The 21,696-nt window shown below is 53.2% G+C and overlaps 8 protein-coding genes across 8 annotated transcripts; 4 read left to right on the top strand and 4 right to left on the bottom strand.

Annotated features, from left to right (window-relative positions):
• Window positions 1–107: 107 nt before the first annotated feature.
• METBIDRAFT_37808 (uncharacterized protein) lies at window positions 108–1,328 on the bottom strand (the record flags this gene model as incomplete). Its single annotated transcript, XM_018856917.1, has 2 exons — window positions 108–695; window positions 744–1,328. 2 exons carry the CDS (start codon window positions 1,326–1,328, stop codon window positions 108–110), a joined length of 1,173 nt encoding a protein of 390 aa, XP_018714219.1.
• A 1,421-nt stretch (window positions 1,329–2,749) lies between these two features.
• Window positions 2,750–4,639, top strand: ECM39 (dolichyl-P-Man:Man(7)GlcNAc(2)-PP-dolichol alpha-1,6-mannosyltransferase; the record flags this gene model as incomplete). The annotated part of the gene is made up of 1 exon (XM_018856436.1): window positions 2,750–4,639. One exon carries the CDS (start codon window positions 2,750–2,752, stop codon window positions 4,637–4,639), a length of 1,890 nt encoding a protein of 629 aa, XP_018714218.1.
• Window positions 4,640–4,649: 10 nt separating this feature from the next.
• SFI1 (Sfi1p) lies at window positions 4,650–8,348 on the bottom strand (the record flags this gene model as incomplete). Its single annotated transcript, XM_018856749.1, has 1 exon — window positions 4,650–8,348. The coding sequence occupies one exon, from the start codon at window positions 8,346–8,348 to the stop codon at window positions 4,650–4,652; it is 3,699 nt and encodes a 1,232-aa protein (XP_018714217.1).
• Window positions 8,349–12,534: 4,186 nt separating this feature from the next.
• BCK1 (mitogen-activated protein kinase kinase kinase) lies at window positions 12,535–16,563 on the top strand (the record flags this gene model as incomplete). Its single annotated transcript, XM_018856786.1, has 2 exons — window positions 12,535–13,485; window positions 13,621–16,563. 2 exons carry the CDS (start codon window positions 12,535–12,537, stop codon window positions 16,561–16,563), a joined length of 3,894 nt encoding a protein of 1,297 aa, XP_018714216.1.
• A 160-nt stretch (window positions 16,564–16,723) lies between these two features.
• Window positions 16,724–17,107, bottom strand: METBIDRAFT_36143 (mitochondrial 54S ribosomal protein bL21m; the record flags this gene model as incomplete). Its single annotated transcript, XM_018856694.1, has 1 exon — window positions 16,724–17,107. The coding sequence occupies one exon, from the start codon at window positions 17,105–17,107 to the stop codon at window positions 16,724–16,726; it is 384 nt and encodes a 127-aa protein (XP_018714215.1).
• Window positions 17,108–17,344: 237 nt separating this feature from the next.
• On the top strand, window positions 17,345–17,790 carry METBIDRAFT_111983 (uncharacterized protein). The gene has a single exon (XM_018853929.1). The coding sequence runs from the start codon at window positions 17,479–17,481 to the stop codon at window positions 17,701–17,703; it is 225 nt and encodes a 74-aa protein (XP_018714214.1). The 5' UTR covers window positions 17,345–17,478; the 3' UTR covers window positions 17,704–17,790.
• Window positions 17,791–18,611, bottom strand: METBIDRAFT_111984 (uncharacterized protein). Its single transcript, XM_018853930.1, has one exon. The coding sequence runs from the start codon at window positions 18,516–18,518 to the stop codon at window positions 17,877–17,879; it is 642 nt and encodes a 213-aa protein (XP_018714213.1). The 5' UTR covers window positions 18,519–18,611; the 3' UTR covers window positions 17,791–17,876.
• Window positions 18,612–21,611, top strand: METBIDRAFT_111985 (uncharacterized protein). Its single transcript, XM_018853931.1, has one exon. It carries the CDS (start codon window positions 18,704–18,706, stop codon window positions 21,506–21,508), a length of 2,805 nt encoding a protein of 934 aa, XP_018714212.1. The 5' UTR covers window positions 18,612–18,703; the 3' UTR covers window positions 21,509–21,611.
• Window positions 21,612–21,696: the final 85 nt, after the last annotated feature.

Here is a 21,696-nt window from a genome sequence, read left to right as displayed (position 1 = left end):
CATGTCAAAACAAACCATCCAGACCAAGCAGGAAGAAAGAGCCACCCAAACGGAGCAGATAGAAAGAGCCCACCAAACAACAGGCCAGTCGGCCGGGCGGCGCCCGCTCACGCGCGCAAAAACGCCTCGAGCTCGGTCTGCAAGTCCGTCTTGTCCAAGTCCTTGCCAATGAACACGAGCTTGTTCAGCGTGATGTCCGGGTGCAACACGCCGTTCTCGATGATGTCGTAGGTGTCCCTCACGCCCTGCACGACGCGCACGTCGGCCCCGTGCACGAGGATGCCCTTGAGGCGGTGGACCTCGACCGCACGCCCGCACACCGAGCTGTCCCAGAGCACCTTCTGGAGAAACAGCTCGGCCCGCGCAAAGCCCGCCGGGCAGGTGAAGAAGGGGAAGTCGAGCGCCACCGTGCGGATGCGGTCGTCGTGGAACACCAAGTCCGAGGCGGCCGCCATGCGGCGCGGCGGCGCGGCCGAGGCCTCGAACGCGTGGAGCCCCAAGATCTTGTCCAAGGACACGTCGCCGAAACTGGTGGGGTACATGGGCGACAGCGCGTTGATGGCGCGGAGCCGGCGCGTGAGCTCGGCCATGGCGCCCGGGCGCAGCGCCACCAAGTCGGCCTTGTTCAAGAGCACGCAGTCGGCCATGGCGATCTGGAGGTGCGCCGTGGTGAGCCCCTCGCGCAAGCGCTCGGCCTCGCGGCCGGCGTCCTCGGGCAAGGGCTCCTGCGCCAGGTACTGCACGAGGTGCCTGTTGGCACGGTGCCAGTGGCCGCCCACGTCGGCGAGGCACGTGGCGATGTTGGCCAGGTCCACCACGGTGACCACGCCGTCGATGTACACGCTGGCGGCCAACGCGTCGTCGAGCCAGAACATCTTGGCAATGGGCGCCGGGTCCGCCACGCCCGTGGTCTCGAGGAGAATGTGGTCGATGCGGTCCTTGGAGCTCTGCACGAGGTTCTCGATGGCCGCCACGCCGTTGTCCTTGACCGTGCAGCAGAGGCAGCCGTTGCCCAAATCGAGCCACTCTTGCACGGCGCCGCGGTCCGCGCCGGTGATGGTGACCAGCTTCTCGATGGCCGCGGTGTCGCCAAACTCGTTGAGGATCACCGCGAGCCGCTTGTTGCTGGTGCGCGCCACCATGTCCAAGAGCGTCAGCTTGCCTGAGCCGAGGTAGCCGGTGACGATGGTGACGGGGATGCGGCGGGGCTCGCTGTTTGTGGGCTCGTAGGCCGTGGTGTCGAGGACCGTGGCCAAGTGCAGCTGCTGGACGGTGAAGTCCTGGGGGAGGTGCTCGACGAGCTGGGGGATATCGTCTGCGTCGCCCATGGTGCTGCTGTCTTTTTGTGTGTGTGTGTGGGTGTGTTGCCGTGACGCTGGTTCTGTTGGTCTGGGTTTGGTTTGGTTTGGGTCGGTTCCAGCCAATGAATGTCAATCTGGGTATGCCACGCTTTCTGTTTGGGACTGTGTTGTGATCAGCACTGTGTTTTGATCAGCACGCCTAGTCAGCACTCGTTGCTGTTGTCAGCTAGTCTGTGGTTTCCAGCTAGTTTGTGGTTTCCAGCTATTTTCTGTGATCTCCAGATATTTTCTGTGATCTCCAGTTAGTCTCTGTGGTTTCCAGCTAGTCTCTGTGGTTTCCAGCTATTCTGTGGCTTCCAGCCAAGTCTGTGGCTTCCAGCCAAGTCTGTGGTTTCCAGCTATTTTCTGTGATCTCCAGCTAGTCTCTGGTCTCAACACTGGTTCTGCAACACCGGTCCTGACCTCGGGCTGTCTGTTGTCGGGCTTCTGTTCTTAAAATCTTTCGTGTCTTAGAGAGTCGACGCTGTCCACTGTCTATGGCGTGTTTTGGTGCTCTACTGCCTGGCTCCAATCCGTGGCGTCCGTATTTGCCGGTGTCTGGACCCATTGCTTTCGCGCGGGCCCTGGGTGGTGGTGTCCTTTCAGGCTTGCCGCGCACGCACACGGCCCTCTGCACAGGGCCGCCCGGCCTGAGCTCATGGCCTGTTTTCGCCGGGCCGCGCGTCCTATGATTTTTGGAAAAAGGTGGTTTTGGTTTGGCGGTGCGCACCATTATTTCAACACTGAAAAAGACACTTCCAGCTAGACCAGGTCTGCGCAACGGAAACCACAGCTACACGGCTTTTCAACACTGGAATCTCGAGAGGGTCGCACGCTGCAAGACTGCCGTGCTGCCATATTTCAGGAAATCCAGGATCACCAACAGACATCTAAGGCGTCCCGCGACGAGTCTCTACAGCCTTGACAGCTTTCTGGAAATCTTCAGAAATTTCACACAGCTTTCTGGAAATCTTCAGAGTATTAGCACAGCTTTCTGGAAATCTTCAGAGTCTTAGCTCAGCTTTCTGGAAATCTTCAGAGTCTTAGCTCAGCTTTCTGGAAATCTTCAAAGATTTCACACAGCTTTCTGGAAATCTCCCCAGTCTTAACACAGCTTTCTGGAAATCTTCAGAGATTTCACACAGCTTTCTGGAAATCTCCCCAGTCTTAACACAGCTTTCTGGAAGTCTTCAGAGTCTTAACACAAGTTTCTGGAAGTCTTCAGAGTCTTAGCTCAGCTTTCTGGAAATCTTCAAAGATTTCACACAGCTTTCTGGAAATCTCCACAGTCTTCACACAGCTCCCTGAAGGTCTCCACATCTCGCGAGAAATCCCAAACGCCAGTCAACGGATCTTCAAAACGGCCACACCCAGCATCGCCATCAACCCCAGGCCCCAAACCTCCCCCAATGTCCCAAAAGTACATAATCCTAGCGGACCTCGCGTTGGCGGCCATCGTGGGCGCCCACCTTGTCCTCGCGCCTTACACCAAAGTCGAGGAGTCATTCAACATCCAGGCCGTTCACGACATGCTCAACTACGGCGTGTTCCCCGCACTGGTCCTCGACAAGTTCGACCACAAAACGTTCCCGGGCGTCGTGCCCCGCACGTTCGTCGGCAGCGTGGCCGTTGCCGCGCTGGTGAAAGTCCTTGACTTGTTGTCCGTGCTCGTGACAGGCGCCTCGTTTGTGGCCGACGGCAAAACCGGCCAGTTGCACGTGCAAATGGCCGCCCGCGCCGTGGTGGCCGCCGCCAACGTCTGGGGCTTCCGCCGCTTGCGGCAAAGCCTTGCTGCCGTGCTGCCTGGAAAACCGGCCGGGCCGCTTTTCTACTCCGCAATGCTCTTGGCGCAGTTCCACGTGGTGTTCTACGCGTCGCGCATGTTGCCCAATTTCGTGGCCATGCCGCTTGTCAACTTGGGCCTCGCCAAACTCGTGTCCGGCGATCTCCGCGGCTTGACGTGGCTCGCGTTTGTGGGCGTGGTGTTCCGCCTCGAGGTGGGGGTGCTTGCCTCCATCGTGGCGCTCGTGTCGTCCTTGGTGTTCGGCCAGTCGAACGTACTCCAGGGCTTTTCCATGCTTGCCGCGGGCTCGGTGGTGGGGCTCGCCTTGACCTACTCGGCAGACCTGTATTTCTGGGGCTCGCCCACCTTCCCGGAGCTCCAGGCGTTCGTCTTCAACGTGGTGCACGGCAAATCCGCGGAGTGGGGCGTCGAGCCGTTCTCCGCGTACTTCACCAAGTACATCGCCAACTTTTTCAGGCCGCCGCATGTGCTCGTGCTCGCGGTGCTTGGTCTCTTGCGTGACCCGGCCCGTGCTTCCGGAAAGGCCGTGGCTGGCTCTGGCGCAACAGGCCCCAGTCCGGCAAGAAACTCCTTGAGGATCTTGGCCGTTTCGGCGCTCTTGTTTGTCCTGGCCATGTCCCTCCAGCCCCACAAGGAGTGGCGCTTTGTCATCTACGTTGTGCCCATCTTGACGCTCTTGGCGGGCAACGGCTTTGCCCATTTATGGTACAAGCCTTCGGCCCTGTACGCGCACAAGCTCCTCGTGCTCTTAGTCATGGGAAGCACGTTGGCCTCGCTCTTCATCTCCTCATTCATGGCGTACGCCTCCAGCTTCAATTACCCGGGAGGGGCGGCCATCCACTATGTGAACCAGCTTGTCTCGGAAGTACCGGCACACACCCAGGTCACCGTGCACATGGACGTGCCCGCGTGCATGACTGGCATCACGCGCTTCACCGAGCTCCACCGGGCCAACATTGTGTTTGACAAGACGGAAACAGAGCACGCGTTGGCCAGGATCTGGAACAGCGTGGACTACTTGATCTCCCACAGGAACATGGACGAGCCGCACGTGTCGGACTTGGTCATCTACGACGCAAGCCATTGGATCCGCCTCCACCTGGTGCCTGCCTTCGTGGGCATTGATGTCCAGGGCGTGGTGCGCAGCGTCCAGCTTCTCGTGGGCAACCCGAAGTTCAGGTCGCAGGTCGCCGCGTCTGCGTGGGCGGAGTTGAAAGTCGGCAAGTTCACAACGCTTGCTGCCTTGGTCGATCGTTCCATCGTGTTAAGAGACTACTTGCACATATACAAACGCACGGCCCCGGACCCCATGCCCGCCATTCTCGAATTGGATCCCGAGAAAGAAGAATTGGAAGCCGAGCAACTCTTGATGAAAGAGTACGAAGAGCAGCTCGCAAACCAAATCGATCCTCAAGATATCCGTGAGTCTGTCAACGAGCAGATCGACGATCTCGAGGACGCTGTGAACGCTAGGCACGACACAGACGAGCTCTGAGACAGAATCATCAAGGATCAAAGATATTTGTGGGGCTCTGCAACGACTCAGTCCGCGATTGGAGCCTTTCCCGCAATTTTCTTATTGGCGAATACCTGATCTCTGTGCTGTTGCCACTTTGCGGGATCACCACGGGCTTTATTCGTTGAAGTCGTTTTGCCGTCTCAAGCATGCGGGTCTCGGATTCTGCGCTTGAACGCTCCTGGCCCAGCAAGCTCTGCTCGGGTGATGAAGTAGCTTCGGGACCCATTCGACCGTTGGTGTATGTTTCGAATCGAGGAGCTGGCGGAGGCCTCATAGGTAGCCTGGTGGGACTGCTCTCCAAAGTGGGGGGTGGGAGCTTTGTGGATTCCGAACGATGAAGTTTGTTTTTGCCATAGCCACTATCTTCTTTTGCTAGTTTGTATCGGTTGGTCAAAGCATCCATTTTTGTCGACTTCATTTTTTGATTGGTCTCTTGAAGACGCGTAGGGCGAGTATTGGATTTGGCAGGCGTGAATGGGAGCCGTGGCACTTGCTTCTTGACCGGGGTGTACAAATAGCTTGCGCCATCTAGGTATTCAAGCGATGCTCCAGAGCCAATAAACTTCTTAGAAAGAGGCGAGGTATGGCTGCCAAATGTCGTGTCTGCTTCAGCGTATTGATCCACAGCCAGCATTCTTGAGCCCTTTTTGCGAGCTTTGTACACCCATAATTCAAAGAGCGATTTGAGATTGTTCCGTTCCCACTTCTCAACAAACATGTCGCAAGTCTGTTGATTTCGCCTGAAGTTCTTCGTGAATGTGAGGTTCCATTTCCTGAGAATTTCCACCATCTGCGTGTATTCCCGCCTGTTGATGAAATCGTCTGCAATATCCGAAAGATACCTTGCTTTCGTCACAAATTTCTCATACCAAACCAACAAGAACTTCTTGCGCAAAAGGCTCCTGTAAAAATCAACACTTTTATCCATGGCGCTGGTATTTGCCCTACTCATATCAATCCAGTGCATCAAAAACTCGCTCTTCAATATGTTCGTGTTGTTGAAGAAGAGAAGGTTTTTCTCTAGCAAGTCTTTATGCTTCCTCAATTTCCTGTGTTTGTCTCTCCAATGTTTGAAGAAAACTGAGAGTGCTCCCAAATATTTCACCTTCCGTTGGAAATGTGTTAATGCTTGGCGGGCTTCTTCTTCGTACCTTAAAAGATAGACTTCTTGCCATTTTTTCAAGGCAACTTTGATTTGAGTTCTGTCATTAAAGCTGAGCCCTTGTTTCAAGATTTCGGTTGCTGTTGAATTTTGATCACAAACTCGGGAATGTGAACCCCATATCTTGTTGAGAAACTTTCTTTGAAAGTTAAGGTCAGCAACCACTTTCATTTCGAAATTCGTCGCCATTCGCGACTTCCAGAAAGTCATGGCACCACTTGTTGCAAACCTCTCACTCAACAATTCAGCATTGTCTTCATTATCCATGATTTTAGAAAACTTCTTTGTCCACGAATTTAGCACTGTTGTCACTGTCTTCCGATCTGTCTTTCTTATGATTGAAGCACTCTTGTATTTGAGAATCCATTCTTTGAGATATTCCCCTCTAATAATGAGACTGCGCAGCAGATGGAACTCGCATGCGGCTTCTTTGGTCTTCCAGGATTTCCAGTATTTTTTCAAAAGGGTGCACCTCAATGTCTTGTCTGCCAAAAGCTTGGTGCGGGTTTGGTCAAACCAGCAATCAAACGCTGATTGCTTCAATGAGAGTATGCGGTCCTGGGCCACGACAGATTGCATGTTTGATAAATATTTCTTCATTTTCCAGATGCCCAAGAAATGCTTTTTAAGATGCTTGTTCCTGATTTCCTGGAACGTCCTCAGTGCGTTATGGTTAGAGGATCGACTTCTCAAAACACCGATATATTTTGTGAGAAGAAATCTTCGAGACTGCTGATTGAGTAAAACCAATTTTTCAGACACAGTGATATTCTCGAAGCCGCCATTTACCGGTAGAACGTCGAGTTTCAGCTTCCAGTGCTCCCAAACCTTCGATCTGAGAAGCAAATCCAAGCCAGAAGTGATCGAGCCTCCTATGCTAGCTGCAGATTCTTTGAGGCTTTTGACTTGGTCAAATTTGATGCGCCGTGTGCCCAACGATCTAGAGATGCAAATGGAATCAAAGTGAGATTCCAGCGCCAATTCCATCTCGTGCTTGATTTTCAATCTAGTGTTCCAGAGTTTTAGAAACTTGGCCAGTCTAAGTCTCTCCATCTCACCATTCATCTCTATGATATGCAACATAGATTTGATCCATTTTTGATTCAAGTAGTGAGATAGATGTTTCTTCTCGAAATAGCTTTCTGACTCTGACTGTAATCGGTGGAAAGTCACGCTTCTTCGACGCCATGTCAGAAACGCAGAGCGCAAATGTTTTTCCTTGAGCCTTGGCAAACATTCTTCCTCGTAGATTATGTCTAGCTGACTTGCAATTAGAGTTTCTCTATTCCATTTACGGAGACAGGTGCGAGCGAATGATCGTGAGTTGGCAGTTTCTGAAATGGTGAGTCTCATCAAGAGGGTCAGCAGTATCAGAAGGTCCAAAAGCGTATTTTGTATTCCACGGAATTTCATGATAATCTCGCCAATGGCAGGATCTTCGGGATAGTCGTCTACAGCAACGTATTCCACCACCGCAGTTATTGCATCCGCGACACTATCGATGAACAGATAGTCCTCCCAAACGGGCAATTCTGGGAACACCTCATAGGCAAAAAATACATAGTTGCGGAATGCCATGAGCAACGAAGCGTCAAGCTGCGAGTCGAATTCCTTTAAAGTGGAGATCACGGTTTCAAAGTCGGATACGAGCGCCCGCATCTCCGCTTTGGTGAATCTTTGGGACACAGGGAGCAGCGTTTCTTCATGTTGATGACTGCTGGTCTGCGTTCCGGAGAGATTTTTGTCGTAAACTCGTAAAAGAGTGTCCAAGGCATAGTCACGAAGCCTCGGAGGCACAATTCCAGGGACAGCGTCAGACCCACAGAGATAATCTAGTACGCGTTTGTTCACGTCGATGGCTCGCTTAGAGTCAAAAGTCTCTACGCCCGTTTTATGCTTGTAGAACGAAATCATGACGCTCACGTATGGCAAGACATCTTCGTACGATTCCGGGGGCGATTTGTGGGACGCAAGCAGAAGGAAAACCTGGTATATTCTGGAGAGAAATGGATCGGAGCTTTCGAAATCAACGGCTGTAGCCGCCAGTATCAGAGAGTAGTTCGACTGGCCAGGCCCGTTTTGGGATTGTGGGAAAATGTTGGGGAGGGGTGCGGAGGCATGTGCCATTCCATCTATCGCCAGAACCAAGTTGTCAGTATCGGCCTCGTCAACAATACGCTCCAGTCGGAACTTGGTGTGTTTTGACTGGGCCAATTCGGACAAAAAGCAACGGCAAAGATAGTCGCAAAGCTGCTGCTCGGCGCTCTCGTGGGAATGTACAATGGACAGCACCAACCCCAGGAGTTTCGGGACTACAGGCGAGGCCGAAAGGCGCAGAAGATTCCGGGCAGATTGCACGTCATTGGAGTTTTGCAAAAAAGTCTGGATTTGTGAGATCCGGGCGGCGTATGAAGCGCTCGGCTGTTTGCTCTCGGGGCCTGGTCCATGTTCAATGAACCGGAGAATACTGGCGTCTGTAAGGTCTTCGGTTTGGCCAGAAAGCCCCCAGGTTTCAGACCACATGTGGAGCCGTAGCTCTGGGAGTCTTTCACACCAGATCTGGAGGACGTGGCACCCGCCTGGCGGCTGGAGGAGCAAGGTCATTTGGGTCCATGTTTGGCGTAGTATGTGGTCAAACTGCGCAAGGTCATTCCCGGTTGCCTCGTGGAGAACGTGGAGATTCTCCACGATTTTCTGGATGCTGGAGACGGCAGCACTCATTTCATGATCCAAAGGCTCGGCTCGGGTGGATATGCGAGTAGACAGACGAGGGCCGAGGTTCCCCAGATTTCATGGTTCATCAGTGTTGATCACCGCGAACGCGGCCCTAGAACGCGCGCGCACCTAGGGCCTGAATTGGGCCCGGGTCCAGGTCCACACCAGGAACGGAACGAGGGAGGTGTCACGCCACACGTTTGAAAATATAGTCTGGAAAAAAGCCAAGGGTGAGATTTTATCGGTGGGCCTCTGTACTTTGATTTTTGGGCGGGCGTGGATTTATTTTTCTCAAAGCAGAGGGGTTTGTGCTTTTAGAACAGAGGGGCCTGTGAACCATGGAAATGCTCCCGGGCCTGCCAGGCGCGCCAGTGCTTCCTGTGCCAATCCACTGGTTTTGTATAGAGATTGTCCTGAGGTCAAAAAGGAGGGAATGGGCACCTGAGGTTTCGTCTGCCTGCGTATCTGTTCTTGCCTGATTTATTGATTACTTCTTTATGGAAAAACCGGGAAAGCACACAGCCTGTTCAGCGCTGGTTCAGGGCAGGCAGAGAGCAAAAGGCATGTCCAAAGACAATCCGGGGCCAGCAGGAACGCGCGTTTTTAATTAATATCATCAATATACGCTAGACGGCCAGCAGGCCGCTTGCACACGTAGAGAGCTGTTGTCGACACTCGAAACGGGAGTTGCCAGCCTGAAGAAAGGATATGGAGTAGTGTGTAGAAATACGCTCTATAGGCGAACAGGCGCGTCATACTGCCTGGCGCTTGGGGCTTGACTAAGGCCTGCTTGATTGCCATTTGGCCCTTGGCTGCATTGTTCCTGATGGCACGAATTTTATCCGCTCAAGGGTCCAATGCACGTCTTGAAGTTTCCCACCAATGCACGTCTTGAAGTTTCCCCCAGAAGCCGTGAAACTGACTTCTGAATTCTAGACTCTCATGAAAATGGACACCCCCAAGCCTCGGTCCTCTGATTTCTCGGTGATTCTTGCAGGGCCAATTCTCGCCTGTCGGCTGCAAAAATATCCCTGGCTTTCAATGCAAAAATCTTTTTGGGTCATGCAGAGGCGGAACTTGCCATGTGAAGAATCTGGCAGGATGTTCCCAAGATTGGCGGGGATGCATTGCGCAGGTGCGTGGCCGGTATTGCTGGGACGCGTTGTTAATGGGTGCAAAATCTTGGTCCTGGCCATGACACGCCACCAAAACCTATGGCAAACACGAAACTTCCTTGCGGGTGACTTGGTGGTGTGAGCTGAGCTTCATAGCAACGTCAATATTTCTTTGGGCCTGGCTCCGAAAGCTGGTCCCGGCTCCCCGTGGATATGGCACCGAGCTCAGTCAGGATTCCCCGAGCTTTGGAAGTTTCTGAACGGCTGCCGCTCCATATTTAAAAATAGGAGAAGTTTTAGAGGTGTGATGGATGGGGTGTAATGGATGGGAGGGGTGGCTGGACCCATTCTACTGCCCAAGAGCCCAAGCCCAATGGTGAAACCTACGAGAGGAATGCTCACGGCCAAACATTGGCATGCCACTGCCAGCGCACGACGGTTCTCGAACCATAGGAGTGCCGATGAAATGTTTTTTTTTTGTATTTGGGAGGCATGCAACAGAGAACGTGGCACTGTGAAAGAGTCCAGTCGGACATCAGGCCTGGGGGACGATGCAAGCACATTTCCAAACCCCAAAAAAATCCCGAAAAAATACAAGCACATATAAAAGAATGAAACAGCCGGGAAATCCAGAAATCGATGCAGGCACATTTACAAACCCCGAAACAACGGAGGAGCCCAGAAGACATACAAGCACATTCAGAAAATGAAACAACTGGGGAATTCAGAAAGCACCGAATTGCATGTCAAATAATGCAACAGCCGGGATTCAGAAACCATACAAGTACATTCAAAAGAATAAAACAACCGGGCATTTCGAAAACAAACAAACACATTCAAGAGAATGAAACAACCAAGACCGATACAAGCACATCTAAAAAGATGAAGCAACCGGGGAGTCAGAAAAGGATGCAATTGCATCCATGAAAATAAAACAACCGGGAAATTCAAAAACATAAAAGCACATTTGAAAGAAAATAAAACAATACAAGCACAAGCGAAAGAACAAAACAACTGGGGATTCAGAAACATGCAAGCACATTAGAACAAAAATGAAGAATTCGGAAACATACAAGCACATTCAAAGAAAAACCCGGAAGCTCAGAAACATACAAGCACATTGAAAGAAAATAAAATCGGGGAATTTATGCAAGCACATGCAAAAAAATAAGATAGCAGGGGAATCAGAAACATGAAGCCACATTCAAAAAGTGAAAACGGGGAATTCAGAAACATACAACCACATTCAAAACATAAACGAGAATTCAGAAACATACAACTACATTAGAAGAAAAAAGAAAGATGAAATTCAGAAACATACAACCACATTCAAGACAAAAACGAGAATTCAGAAACATACAACCACATTCAAAACATAAACGAGAATTCAGAAACATACAACTACATTAGAAGAAAAAAGAAAGATGAAATTCAGAAACATACAACCACATTCAAGAAATAAACGAGAATTCAGAAACATACAACCACATTCAAGAAAAAACAGAGAAACCCAGAAACATACAACCACAAAAAATGAAACGGGGTAAGCTGGAGGATGGACTGGCATGGAGGGCCTCGTCGCGGCAGGAACCGAGGGACCCGCGCCTTGGACCGCACCCCCCCTCTACTCCTGGCGCCAGATTGATACTTGATACTACATTTACATGGAGACAACAACGGGAACCCACAAAGCCCTGCCCCCTACCCGCTCCAACGCCGCTCGAAAAGAAGCTCTAAGCAACGCACGACAAACGAAAGCAATCACCCAAAGAAAGCTCAAAACGTTGGAAAAAAACAAAAAAGATTCACCCAAACCCGCCCAAAAAACACAGCTGCGCACAAGCCGGTTTTGGGCCTGGTCGCGCCGCCCCGTCTTTGGGCCTGCCTGCCCGGTGTGCGCGCGTCCCCAGGCCTCAGGCCCCAGGCCCCAGGGCCTAAAACAGCCCCCGCCACCAGGCATCAGGCGCGCTCCGCGCTCGCCATAAAACACCCTGGCCACCCCCCAACAGCTCCATACCCCCCAACCCCACACCCGCCCACACCCGCCCACAGCCTCCCCCCGGCCCCCTTTGTGGATGTACCCCCCTGGCACACGCAGCTCTGCCACGGACGGCGCCCGGTCCGTCCGCATGCCGTCTGACCCCGCCGCCTTCCCCACGCCTGCCAGGGCCCCGCAGGAGCCCCAGGCCCGCGTGGTCTCGGACGATTTGGTGCACCGCCACACACGCCCCCACCCCCCGGCCGTGCCCCGCCTGGACAGCAGCCCCGGCGGGCTTGTGCCGCCGCCGCCGCCGGCGGCTTTTCCGGTGCGGGCGGGCCCCTGGAGCCCGTGCGGCCCCGGCCCTTCTGACGCCGCGCCGCCGGGCGCTGGCGGCGGCAACATCTCGCGCCCCGGCGGCCCTCCCGGTGGGCTGGTGCCGCCACGGTCCGCGTCCGGCCCCGCCGCCGGTCCGCGGGCGGTTTTTGTGCCTGCAAGGCGCGAGTCCGGGCCCACACTGCCGCCCACAACCACCACCCTTCCACGCAGCTCCAGCTCCCCCAAACGGCAGCCCCCGGCAGCCCGGCGCCACAGCAGCTGTCCCTCCGGCGGCCCGCAGAGCCCGGGGCTGGCCCCGGGCGGCGGCGCCCAAACCGTGCCGTCGAGGTCCGCGCTGCCGGCCGCGGCCACGCTGTTCAGTTTCTCCGAGGCCGACGACTCCGTGCTCCGGGTGTCGCCCGCGCGGGCACAGTTCGTGGCCCGCGGCCCGCAGGGCCCACATGCGCCTGGGCAGGCCAGCGCGAGCTCCCTGGGCCCCGCCGGGTCGCACTTTGACATGCCCAGCAGCTCCTCCGCGTCCACGTCCAGCGTGCGGTCCGCGGCCGCCGAGACCATAGTGTCCATGCCGCCGGCCGCCGGCTCCGAGGCCCTGCCGCTGCCGCTGCCGCCGCCGCTGCTCGCCAGCTCCACCAGCCACGCCGCCACGAGTCTCATCATCGACTCGTACACCCCGGGCCTCGGCGAGCCGCGTGCGCCCGAGGCCAGGACCCACCCGCTCACGGCCACGGCGCCGTTCATCAACGTGCTGGAGGGCGGCCCGGGGCCGGGCCGGCAGCCGTCGCACGACCGGCACGACTCGCAGTCGTCCGCCGTGTCGCTGGCCTCCAGCTCCACGCTCACCTCGGCGTACAGCCACCAGCAGCGCTTCGTGCGCTACGTCATGAGCACGCACGCGGACGCCGCGGGCTCGCTGGGCCGCTGGAGCATGGACAACGTGCTCGCGTGGCTCGACGGCCACGGCTTCTCCGACAGCTGGAAGGAGACGTTCCGCCGCAACGAGATCTCGGGCAACCGCTTCCTCGAGTTGGGCAACTACGCGGCCGCGTCTGCCGTGTGGCGCCAGTTGAGTCTCCCGCTCGGCGCGCACGGCGACCCGGCCACCGTCGACCGCTTCATTGGCTTGTTGGGGGCCGAGACCCACATGCTCGCCGCCGCGCCGCCGCCGCTCGCGCCGTCGCTCCTCGACATCGACCTGCTCGCCAAGCTCGAGAATCGCAAGTCCTCCTCCACACTCTGGGCCCAGGGCTCTCCCTCTGTGCCGACGAAACAGCGGCCGTTCTCGTACGTCGACCCGGGCAACTGCAAGCCCGCCAAGGAGCACACCAAGTTCTTCCGCAAGCACACGCGCTTGCTGTCCAACGAGAACGCCCTGGGCGCCCCGGCGCCTTTGACGGGGGGTAAGCCCGCGAGCGAGGCTTCCCTGGGGCTGAGCAACCTCGGGTTCAAGAAGAGCGGCATCTTGAGTACGTTGCGCAAATACGGCGGCGAGAAGGCCGCGGGCATCGTGAAACAGGTCCAGTCCAACCCTGCTCCAGGCAAGTTTCTGGCCCACAACAAACCATCGGCCCAGAACAAGCACCCGTCCCACAAAAGAATCAGCAGCGGGTTTCTGGGCGTTTTGCAAAAGAAATACGAGCAGGCACTAAAGCCCGACGATCAGAGGCTTGACTCCCCGGGATCGCTGTGCACTTTTCGCGATAACACAGCCAAGTCGCCCAGCTCAGTGCGCAGCTTCAATGTTCCACACTTTGACGAAAGCGCTGGCGCACCGGTGTCAGCCAGCTCAAAAAGTGCCTCCAGGCCCCTCCTAGAGGACGTCGTCAGCTCTGAGTTTCTACCCCAGCCCAACGAACACACCGATGAAATCGCCTTCACTCTTTTGCTCACCCGCGACAATCACTCATTCGTCCCGTTCTCGGTCCACACAGAGCTCCTAGGTGATCTCGCCACCCTAAAGAAATCACTCATCCTGAGGCTAGGCATGCTCGACATCGGCACCGTCACGTTTCATTTGACCGATTTTGATGCCGATTGCGGTGCCGCCATGCCTGACGATGTCCTACTCTTGGCCTTGCAGCACGGCTTGGTATCGAAGCTAAAGCTCGAGCAAAACTTCCGGTCTCCAGACAGAATCGGGACTTTCTCCAGCACCTCCTCCGACTCCAAGTCCTTCGATGCTTCTGGCGGCAAATTCTACCCGGCAACTCCACAATATTTGCTTCAACACTCGACCGACAAAGCTGTCGATTACATGAATTTCAAGGACGCGAGCAAACCGCGCGTTTCGTCGAAAGACTATGATCTTCCCTCGTTGCCTCTGGTCGGGTCGCTGGAGCGTGTTCCCAGTGGGTCATTCCCAATTAACTTATCATTACCCCAACTGAGAAGATTACAGCAAAACAACGCAGTAAATGCAAAACTGAACAAACGGGGACTTGCCCTCAACACTTTGCAGCCACCAATTTCAGCAGGCTCAGCTCCCGAATTCGACCTGCTATCTACAAGAGATTCACTTACAGAATCAACGCCGTCCTCGGGATCCTCCTTTACGATCGTTCGTAAGAAAGGCAGGGAAATCGATTTTGACAAGAGAAGGTTGAATTCAAACGAAAGTAAAGCCCCGCGCCTAATCCCAAACATATACTCTTCTTCCGTGACCGACGCTGCGATATCACCTATTTCTGCATCTACCATCCATGCTTTGGAAGATGAGAAAACATCTTCTTCCACAGGAAGGCTCAGGTCAGATACTCAAGCGTCACGCAATTTTTCTTCCGGACTAGAGCTAGAGAAGGGTGCAAGCTTTGTCGCTCGCAGAAAAGCTCCGCCTCCACCCACAGCGTCAAATTCTTTGAAAGTGAAAGAGAGGAGAGGTACAAAGAGCTTTAGTGTTCTGTCGGGCTCGAGTCGTTCGGAGTACTATCATCTATCCAATGAAAGCATCGACTCATTCCGCAGCTCGCATGTCGGCGTGTCGAGTCTCCATGGTACCACTAAGCAGTTTGATTTCAGTGATGCGCCTAGTCTTGATTTGCCACAGCATGGCGGAGGTTTCGGCGATGACAGTGATGACGATGACGATAATGATGTGTTCTTCAAACCACTCAAGCCGAAGAACCCAATTCTGACAAATGAGAATACAAATCACAAACACTTGCCTCCAAAGTTAGGAAGCAATGATTTGGTGCCTGACATTGATACAATCGCCATGCGGCCCTCGGTTGACGAGGTTTACGACAATCTCGAAAAGTATTTTCCGAATACCATTTTGGACAAGCCGATAATCGATGCTTATCCTGAATCGCCAAACATTGTTTCAACCGATAGTGCCGTTATGAATCTTTTACCCAAAAACCCGCCCATCTCAAGAACGTTCTCAAATGCCAACATTTCTCCTGTCCATCCGGAAAAAGAATCTGACGATCAAGTCTTCTACGGAGACGGTCCTCTTCTACGCCGTCGTATGAAAACCATCCGAGTTGTGGCCTATGAGGCACATCGCAAACGTTTGGCCAGCCAGAAGGCGGTGAAAGAATCTGTGGTCACAAGGCCAGCACGAAAACAGCATGCGCCAACTGGTGCACTTACGAGAACAAATACTAAATTATGGGGTCAGAAAGTTGTTGAGGTTACTTCTGATAATATTGAAAAGGGATTCGTGGGTAGGATTCGGAAGGTAGCCAATAGGCCCTATGAAGAGTTTGCCTGGGTAAAAGGTGAGCTCATTGGCCGAGGTTCTTTCGGGTCTGTTTTCCTAGCTCTTAATGTGACGACAGGTGAAATGCTAGCAGTGAAACAGGTCAATGTTAGTGACAGTACAAAGTCCAACTCTGATGGCATAGACGCTTTCCACAAGGAGGTGGAAACCATGAAGGACTTGGATCACCTCAATATCGTGCAGTATTTGGGTTTTGAACAGAGCAAAAAAACCTATAGTTTATTCTTGGAGTACGTTGCCGGTGGATCTGTTTCTTCTTGCCTCAAATCGTACGGGAAATTCGATGAGCCATTGGTGAAGTTCATCACCAGACAAGTGCTTGAAGGCTTGAAGTATCTCCATGAGAACGGAATTCTACACCGAGATTTGAAGGCAGACAATCTTCTCCTCGAAATAGATGGTGTGTGCAAGATTTCGGATTTTGGTATATCAAAGAGGTCGCAAGATATCTATAGCAACAATGCGGAGATGTCGATGCAAGGCACCGTGTTCTGGATGGCGCCAGAAGTAATTCATAGCATGGTTGAGGAAAAGAAACAGGGTTACAGCGCCAAGGTCGATATCTGGTCTCTTGGATGCGTGATGCTAGAGATGTTTGCGGGACAGCGGCCCTGGTCAAATGAAGCGGTGGTTAGTGCAATCTACAAGCTTGGAAAGACCAAGCTAGCGCCTCCAATACCTGTGGATGTGAGTAAGGAAGCGAAAGATTTCCTCAACAAATGTTTCACCATCGATACGGAAAAACGCCCGACCGCCGCCAAGTTGTTGAACCATGAGTTCATGAGACCCGACAGCAGCTTCCACTTCAGCCAGACAAGGCTCAGTGAAATCATCAAGAGCAACTCGACTAAGAACATGATCAAGAGACATTAGGTCATCTTGCATTGCCCATTGTTGAGTGGATGAATATCAAATCTAGGCCCAGGCCCAGGTCCTCATTCAGGATCTATGGGTGACTATATGTTGGTTCTGCGTGCATCGTCCTCTCAAACAAAAGAAAGTTTCAAATAATGTACATTAGCTATTTACAGTTCTAGTTCAACTTCAACTCGTTGATGACCAAATGAGTTTGGTAAGGCTCGACGTCAAGGGTCTTGAGTCTTCTGCATCTGGGCTTCTTCTTATACACGTGGTAGAGCGGCTCCCTCGTGATCTCCGTCAAGGTGGCAGTCAAGGAAAAGGCGCTTTCGGGTATGCCTTTGTCGTTGTTGAAGGTGAAGTTTCTCGAGCCGATGGTGACCACGCGGTCGAGCTTCAAAACATCGCCCACGTTGTGGTTTCTGATCTTGTACGGCAAAATGAGTCTGTCGCCTTTGGTCACCAAGTACGGCATGTTGTGGATTTTGCAAATGGCGTACAAGTCTTTACATCCGTTGGAATCGAATTTTAATGCCCTCAAATCAGGCACAGCCGTCATAGCTGCACCTGCGGCAGGCGCAGCTGGCGTAGCAGTGGCCGTTCTTAGCGGGGCAGAATTTGAGAGGTGGCGAGCACCACGCATGAAAGCAGACTTGAACATATTGGCCAGGCTACAGTTGTCTCAGCTAACCGAGGCAAGAGTTCTGGCTGAAGAAATTTCGGACCGGTTGCGTGTCCTGCACCGGGGCGGCCCGCGGTCGCAGTTGTTGGCTGGGTCTCACCGGTCCTGAGGCCGAAGGAAGTCTTTGAGCGTTGGTTTTTGGGGGTCTCGAGTGATGGGCTTTTGGATTCCAAACAGATGCTGTGGAAATGTGGGTTCGGGTGGAGACGGTAAAGCACGCTGCTGTAGAGGTGTATTAGCGAACATGCATGGAGCCAGTGGCCCCGGGCTTGTGTATATTTGCCTTATTCAACCTTGTTTACTTGCCGCGGACTAAAACCGCGTTTGCTCGCCGTGAGTCGAATTGTGTTTTTTTTTTTTATTATTGGCCTCGAGCTGTCAGTTTGTGTTTGATACAGCTATGGTCCAGCTGTTTTGGGGGCTTGCAGTCAGCAACGCCTATTGGTGCGCGGTGCCCTGAACTTGAACTTTAATTTCGCACCCCCCGAACTGATAAACCCGAATATTAGGCTGGAGCCGTTCCGTCCGAGTGGCCGTCAAAAATCCAAAACCGGCCCGAAACCCCTCGAAACACACCAAAAGCATTGCCCGGCGGGCCCGGAACACACCCCGCCGCCGCGGACCAAAAACTGCCGCCCAGCCTTGTCTAGGGCCACACGCTGGATTTCGCATGGCAAAGAACAGGCCCCATGCGGCGCGCCCAGCATGGCCTCACGTCATGTGACCGCCGCCCCGCCAAACAACGTCCGTTCGCCGCAGAAATTTGGCTCGTCGTCCATAAGGCCGTTCGGGCCCAGCAGCCCCGCTCCCCCCGGGCCGTTTTTCCATTCCCGGGTTTTCTAGTGGGTGTGGCTTGCGGCGCCAGGCACCCGATATTAGGGCAGGCCAGCTTCGTGCCGCGCCAAAAAAAAAAAAACTCCGCGCCCGCTCGACGCACTAGGCCGGTCCGGTATGCTTCGCCCAACCAGACCACGAAGAACGACTCCCAGAAGCTGAACGGCGAAAGGCATCTCCACCACCCCAGGAAATCCACCCCCCGGACCCGAGGCCAACGCACACCACGTGACCACTCCCCGGGCGTCTTTTCCTTTTCCTGAAACCCCCGGTGCGGACTCCGAACGCCAGTTCTTTTTATTCCCCGTCGAGCGGAAAGCAATCTACTCCTGCGGCCCCTCTGACCGTGGCACCCCGCCTGGAACCCCCGCCTTTTCGTCGGCGCTCCAGCAAACCTGTCGCTGCTGCCATTTCTGCCTGTCCAAAAATAGCAACAGCTTTCCCGTTTTCCCATCTGTACGGCGCCACCCTCTGCTTTCTAGCCTTCGCGATCGCTACTCTATCTGCTGACATTTGTATTGCATTTGCCCCATCCAGATTTTGGGACCAAGCCATCCCGACCAGCCCAGGAACGATCCGCGCAGCCTCTTCGGGAGCCTTCTGCCCACTACCCTCATCCACCACCGGCAATAGTACACCATGGCCACGTCGTTCTGGAAGCTAAATAACGGCTTCACGTCGTTGTCCAACGTCTCAACGATTCTCGAGAACCACACCGTCTCGGACGCGAAAACACCCGTCTTGGCCGCGGAGACCCTCGTCAAGCTCTTGGACGAGAGCGACTTGCTCCAGGAATTGATGTCCAACAACACGTCCTTGCTAGAGTTCTTGAGGGACGATACCGTCATCAATTTGCTCGTGGACTTGTTGATTCTGGAAAGCTTGACCGGCGACGAGCTCGAGGAGAGCTTGCTCAGGCTCAACTTGAACGAAAAACCGGTCTCCGGAGCCAAAGAACTGCCCGAGTCTGAGCCTGGCTCGGACAAGGAGCAGGAAGACCCTGCAAGCGGCTCTCTGGAAACAGGCAGCGACAACGAAATGCCGCACTCGAATCTCCACGAGGACCCCGCGGACCCTGACGACGACGACGACGACAACGACGAGCACAACGAGACTTTTGACGAGCGGAGAACCAGGTACGCCACGTTGGCGGCCGAGATTCTCAGTGCAGACGTGTGGTCGCTCACAGACACTGTGATGGAGTCGACGAAGAACCTCAACAAGTTGTGGTCCATTCTCGACTTCAGTCCTCCGTTGTCAATCAACTTGGCCACGTATTTCATGAAGATCATGGAGCACTTGTTAGACATGAAGTGCGAGGAGATGATCACGTATCTCATCGAGAACCAGCCAAACTTGGTGCAGAAGTTCACGCGCCACTTGGCGAACCCGCCGCTCATGGACTTCTTGTTGAAACTCATTTCCACCGACAAGCCCGACAACTCGACAGGAATCATTGATTTTCTCCAGGACCAGAACTTGATCCCCAGCCTCGTCCACGCCCTAGAGTCTGCGCCTGGTCTTTCGCCTGCGGAACTTGATGAGCAGTTGGCCAGACAGTCGTCGGCCGCTGATTTCTTGAAGGCTCTCATAACTATCTCTGCCAACTCGACCACCGACAACTCCACCATTGGCCCCAACGAATTGACCCGAGAGTTGGTCTCCCACGACATGATGGCCAAACTATGTGACATCATGCTACAGGGCGGCTACGCGTTGGGCAATGGCGTGGGTATCATCATCGAGATAATCAGAAAGAACAACTCTGACTACGACATTCTTCCTGTGTTGTACATAACTCTCGAAAGCCACCCACCCACAGGCCGTGATCCCATATACTTGGGCCATTTGCTCCTGGTTTTCGGCAGCAGAATAGGTGACTTCAACAACTTGTTGATGCATGCCAATGAAAACAACAAGTTGAAAACAACGTTTGGCGAGATCGAGCCTCTTGGGTTCGAAAGATTCAAGATCTGCGAACTCATTGCGGAGCTCCTACACTGTTCAAACATGGCCCTTCTAAATGACAACAAGGGCTTTGACGTGGTCAGAGTAAGAGATGACCTCAGAAAGAAGTTGAAAGAGCTAGACCCCGTGGGTTTCAAGTACAATGAGGCTATAGAAATACCTGCTGAAGTTTTGCAACCCAGTCTTGATGCAGAACAGGAAATTGTAAAAAAGTTCGAACACGAAACAAAACGCCGCTCCCGCGACGAGGACGCAGACTATAACGACACAATTGACTCTTTTAACGAAAATTTGCACGAAAACTCTCCGAACTTTCATAGTGGTGGAGAGGATGAAGAGGAAGAGGTTCATGCTAACGCAAACTTGACCGAAGAGCAAATGAGACATAACCATGTCGTGGGCGACTTTTTGAAGATTGCATTATATGATACGCAGATCATTTCGAACATTTTGTCGATGTTCTTCAACTTTCCGTGGAACAACTTTCTCCACAACGTTGTTTTCGATATTGTTCAACAGGTTTTGAACGGCTCTATGGATATCGGCTTCAACAAGTTCTTGGCAATTGACATTTTTCATTCCGGCGAGATCACAGTCCGGATTACAGAGGGGCAGAAGCTTTGCAATGATTACGAGGAGTCAAACGGTGGCTTGAGATTAGGTTATATGGGCCACTTGACCTTGATCGCAGAAGAGGTCGTGAAGTTCATTCAGCTTTATCCCGCGAGTACTGTAAGTCAACTCATTGACGAGAAAACTGAGAATGAAATTTGGGAAGAATATGTCAGCCATGTTTTGTACGATACCAGAAAGAAGTACAACGCCATATTAGGTGGCAGTGATGTGGACGAGGAAGAAGGTTCGAATACCTTCGATGAAAGCGGTGGCGACTTGATTGAAGATGGCGACCTTGATTCAGGATTGCGCCTTCATCCAAACCTCGATCACGATCTCATTGGTAGTGGATACGAGGACCAGGATAAAGAAGAAGAGTTCACGGAAGACATCGACGTGGTGGACGAACCTAAGAAGAGCAACAAGTTTACCTCCAGCGATGATTCCGAGTCGGAGGAAGAAGAAGAAGAAGATCACTTTGCAAGTTACATGTCACTGCAGCTTGCAAACTCAGGCTCAAGCGGCTTCATGACCTCCTTGAAAAACAAGGCCAAGGAATTTAGTGAAAACGAAGGTGACAACGAACCCGAGACAAAAAACTTTATGCCTTTGAAAGATGATGACGGAGATGACTACATTGACCCCAACGATGATGGTCTTTCTTACAAAAAGCCTCATTCTTTATACGATGCGCGAGGCATGCTTGTGACAGACCAAAGACAAAGCTATCACAGAAACGACGGGCTACTGAGTGAGGAGTCTAGCAGTTCATCGGATAGTGACGAGGAAGACCTTGGTGATGATCTTGTCGACGAGCTGAAAGAAAACAAATTGACTAGATCAGCCAGCAAAGGGTCTTAAACTAGAGAAAAACGCCCAGTCAGGCGGCCCGGCTGCAGGTAGAATGCAAGAAACGGTTTTAATTAAATTACACTCTGTAATGGCCCTAAGAAAACGGGTGCGGATACGAGACTATGCTAATGATGCTTATTCCTCTTGAATGACATAATATAAATGATACATATACACGTACTTTCCTACAGCAGCAC

This window comes from Metschnikowia bicuspidata (assembly GCF_001664035.1).
Source record: "Metschnikowia bicuspidata var. bicuspidata NRRL YB-4993 chromosome Unknown METBIscaffold_1, whole genome shotgun sequence".
Classification (NCBI taxonomy): domain Eukaryota; kingdom Fungi; phylum Ascomycota; class Pichiomycetes; order Serinales; family Metschnikowiaceae; genus Metschnikowia; species Metschnikowia bicuspidata.
This window is presented reverse-complemented; position numbering and strand designations above follow the sequence as displayed.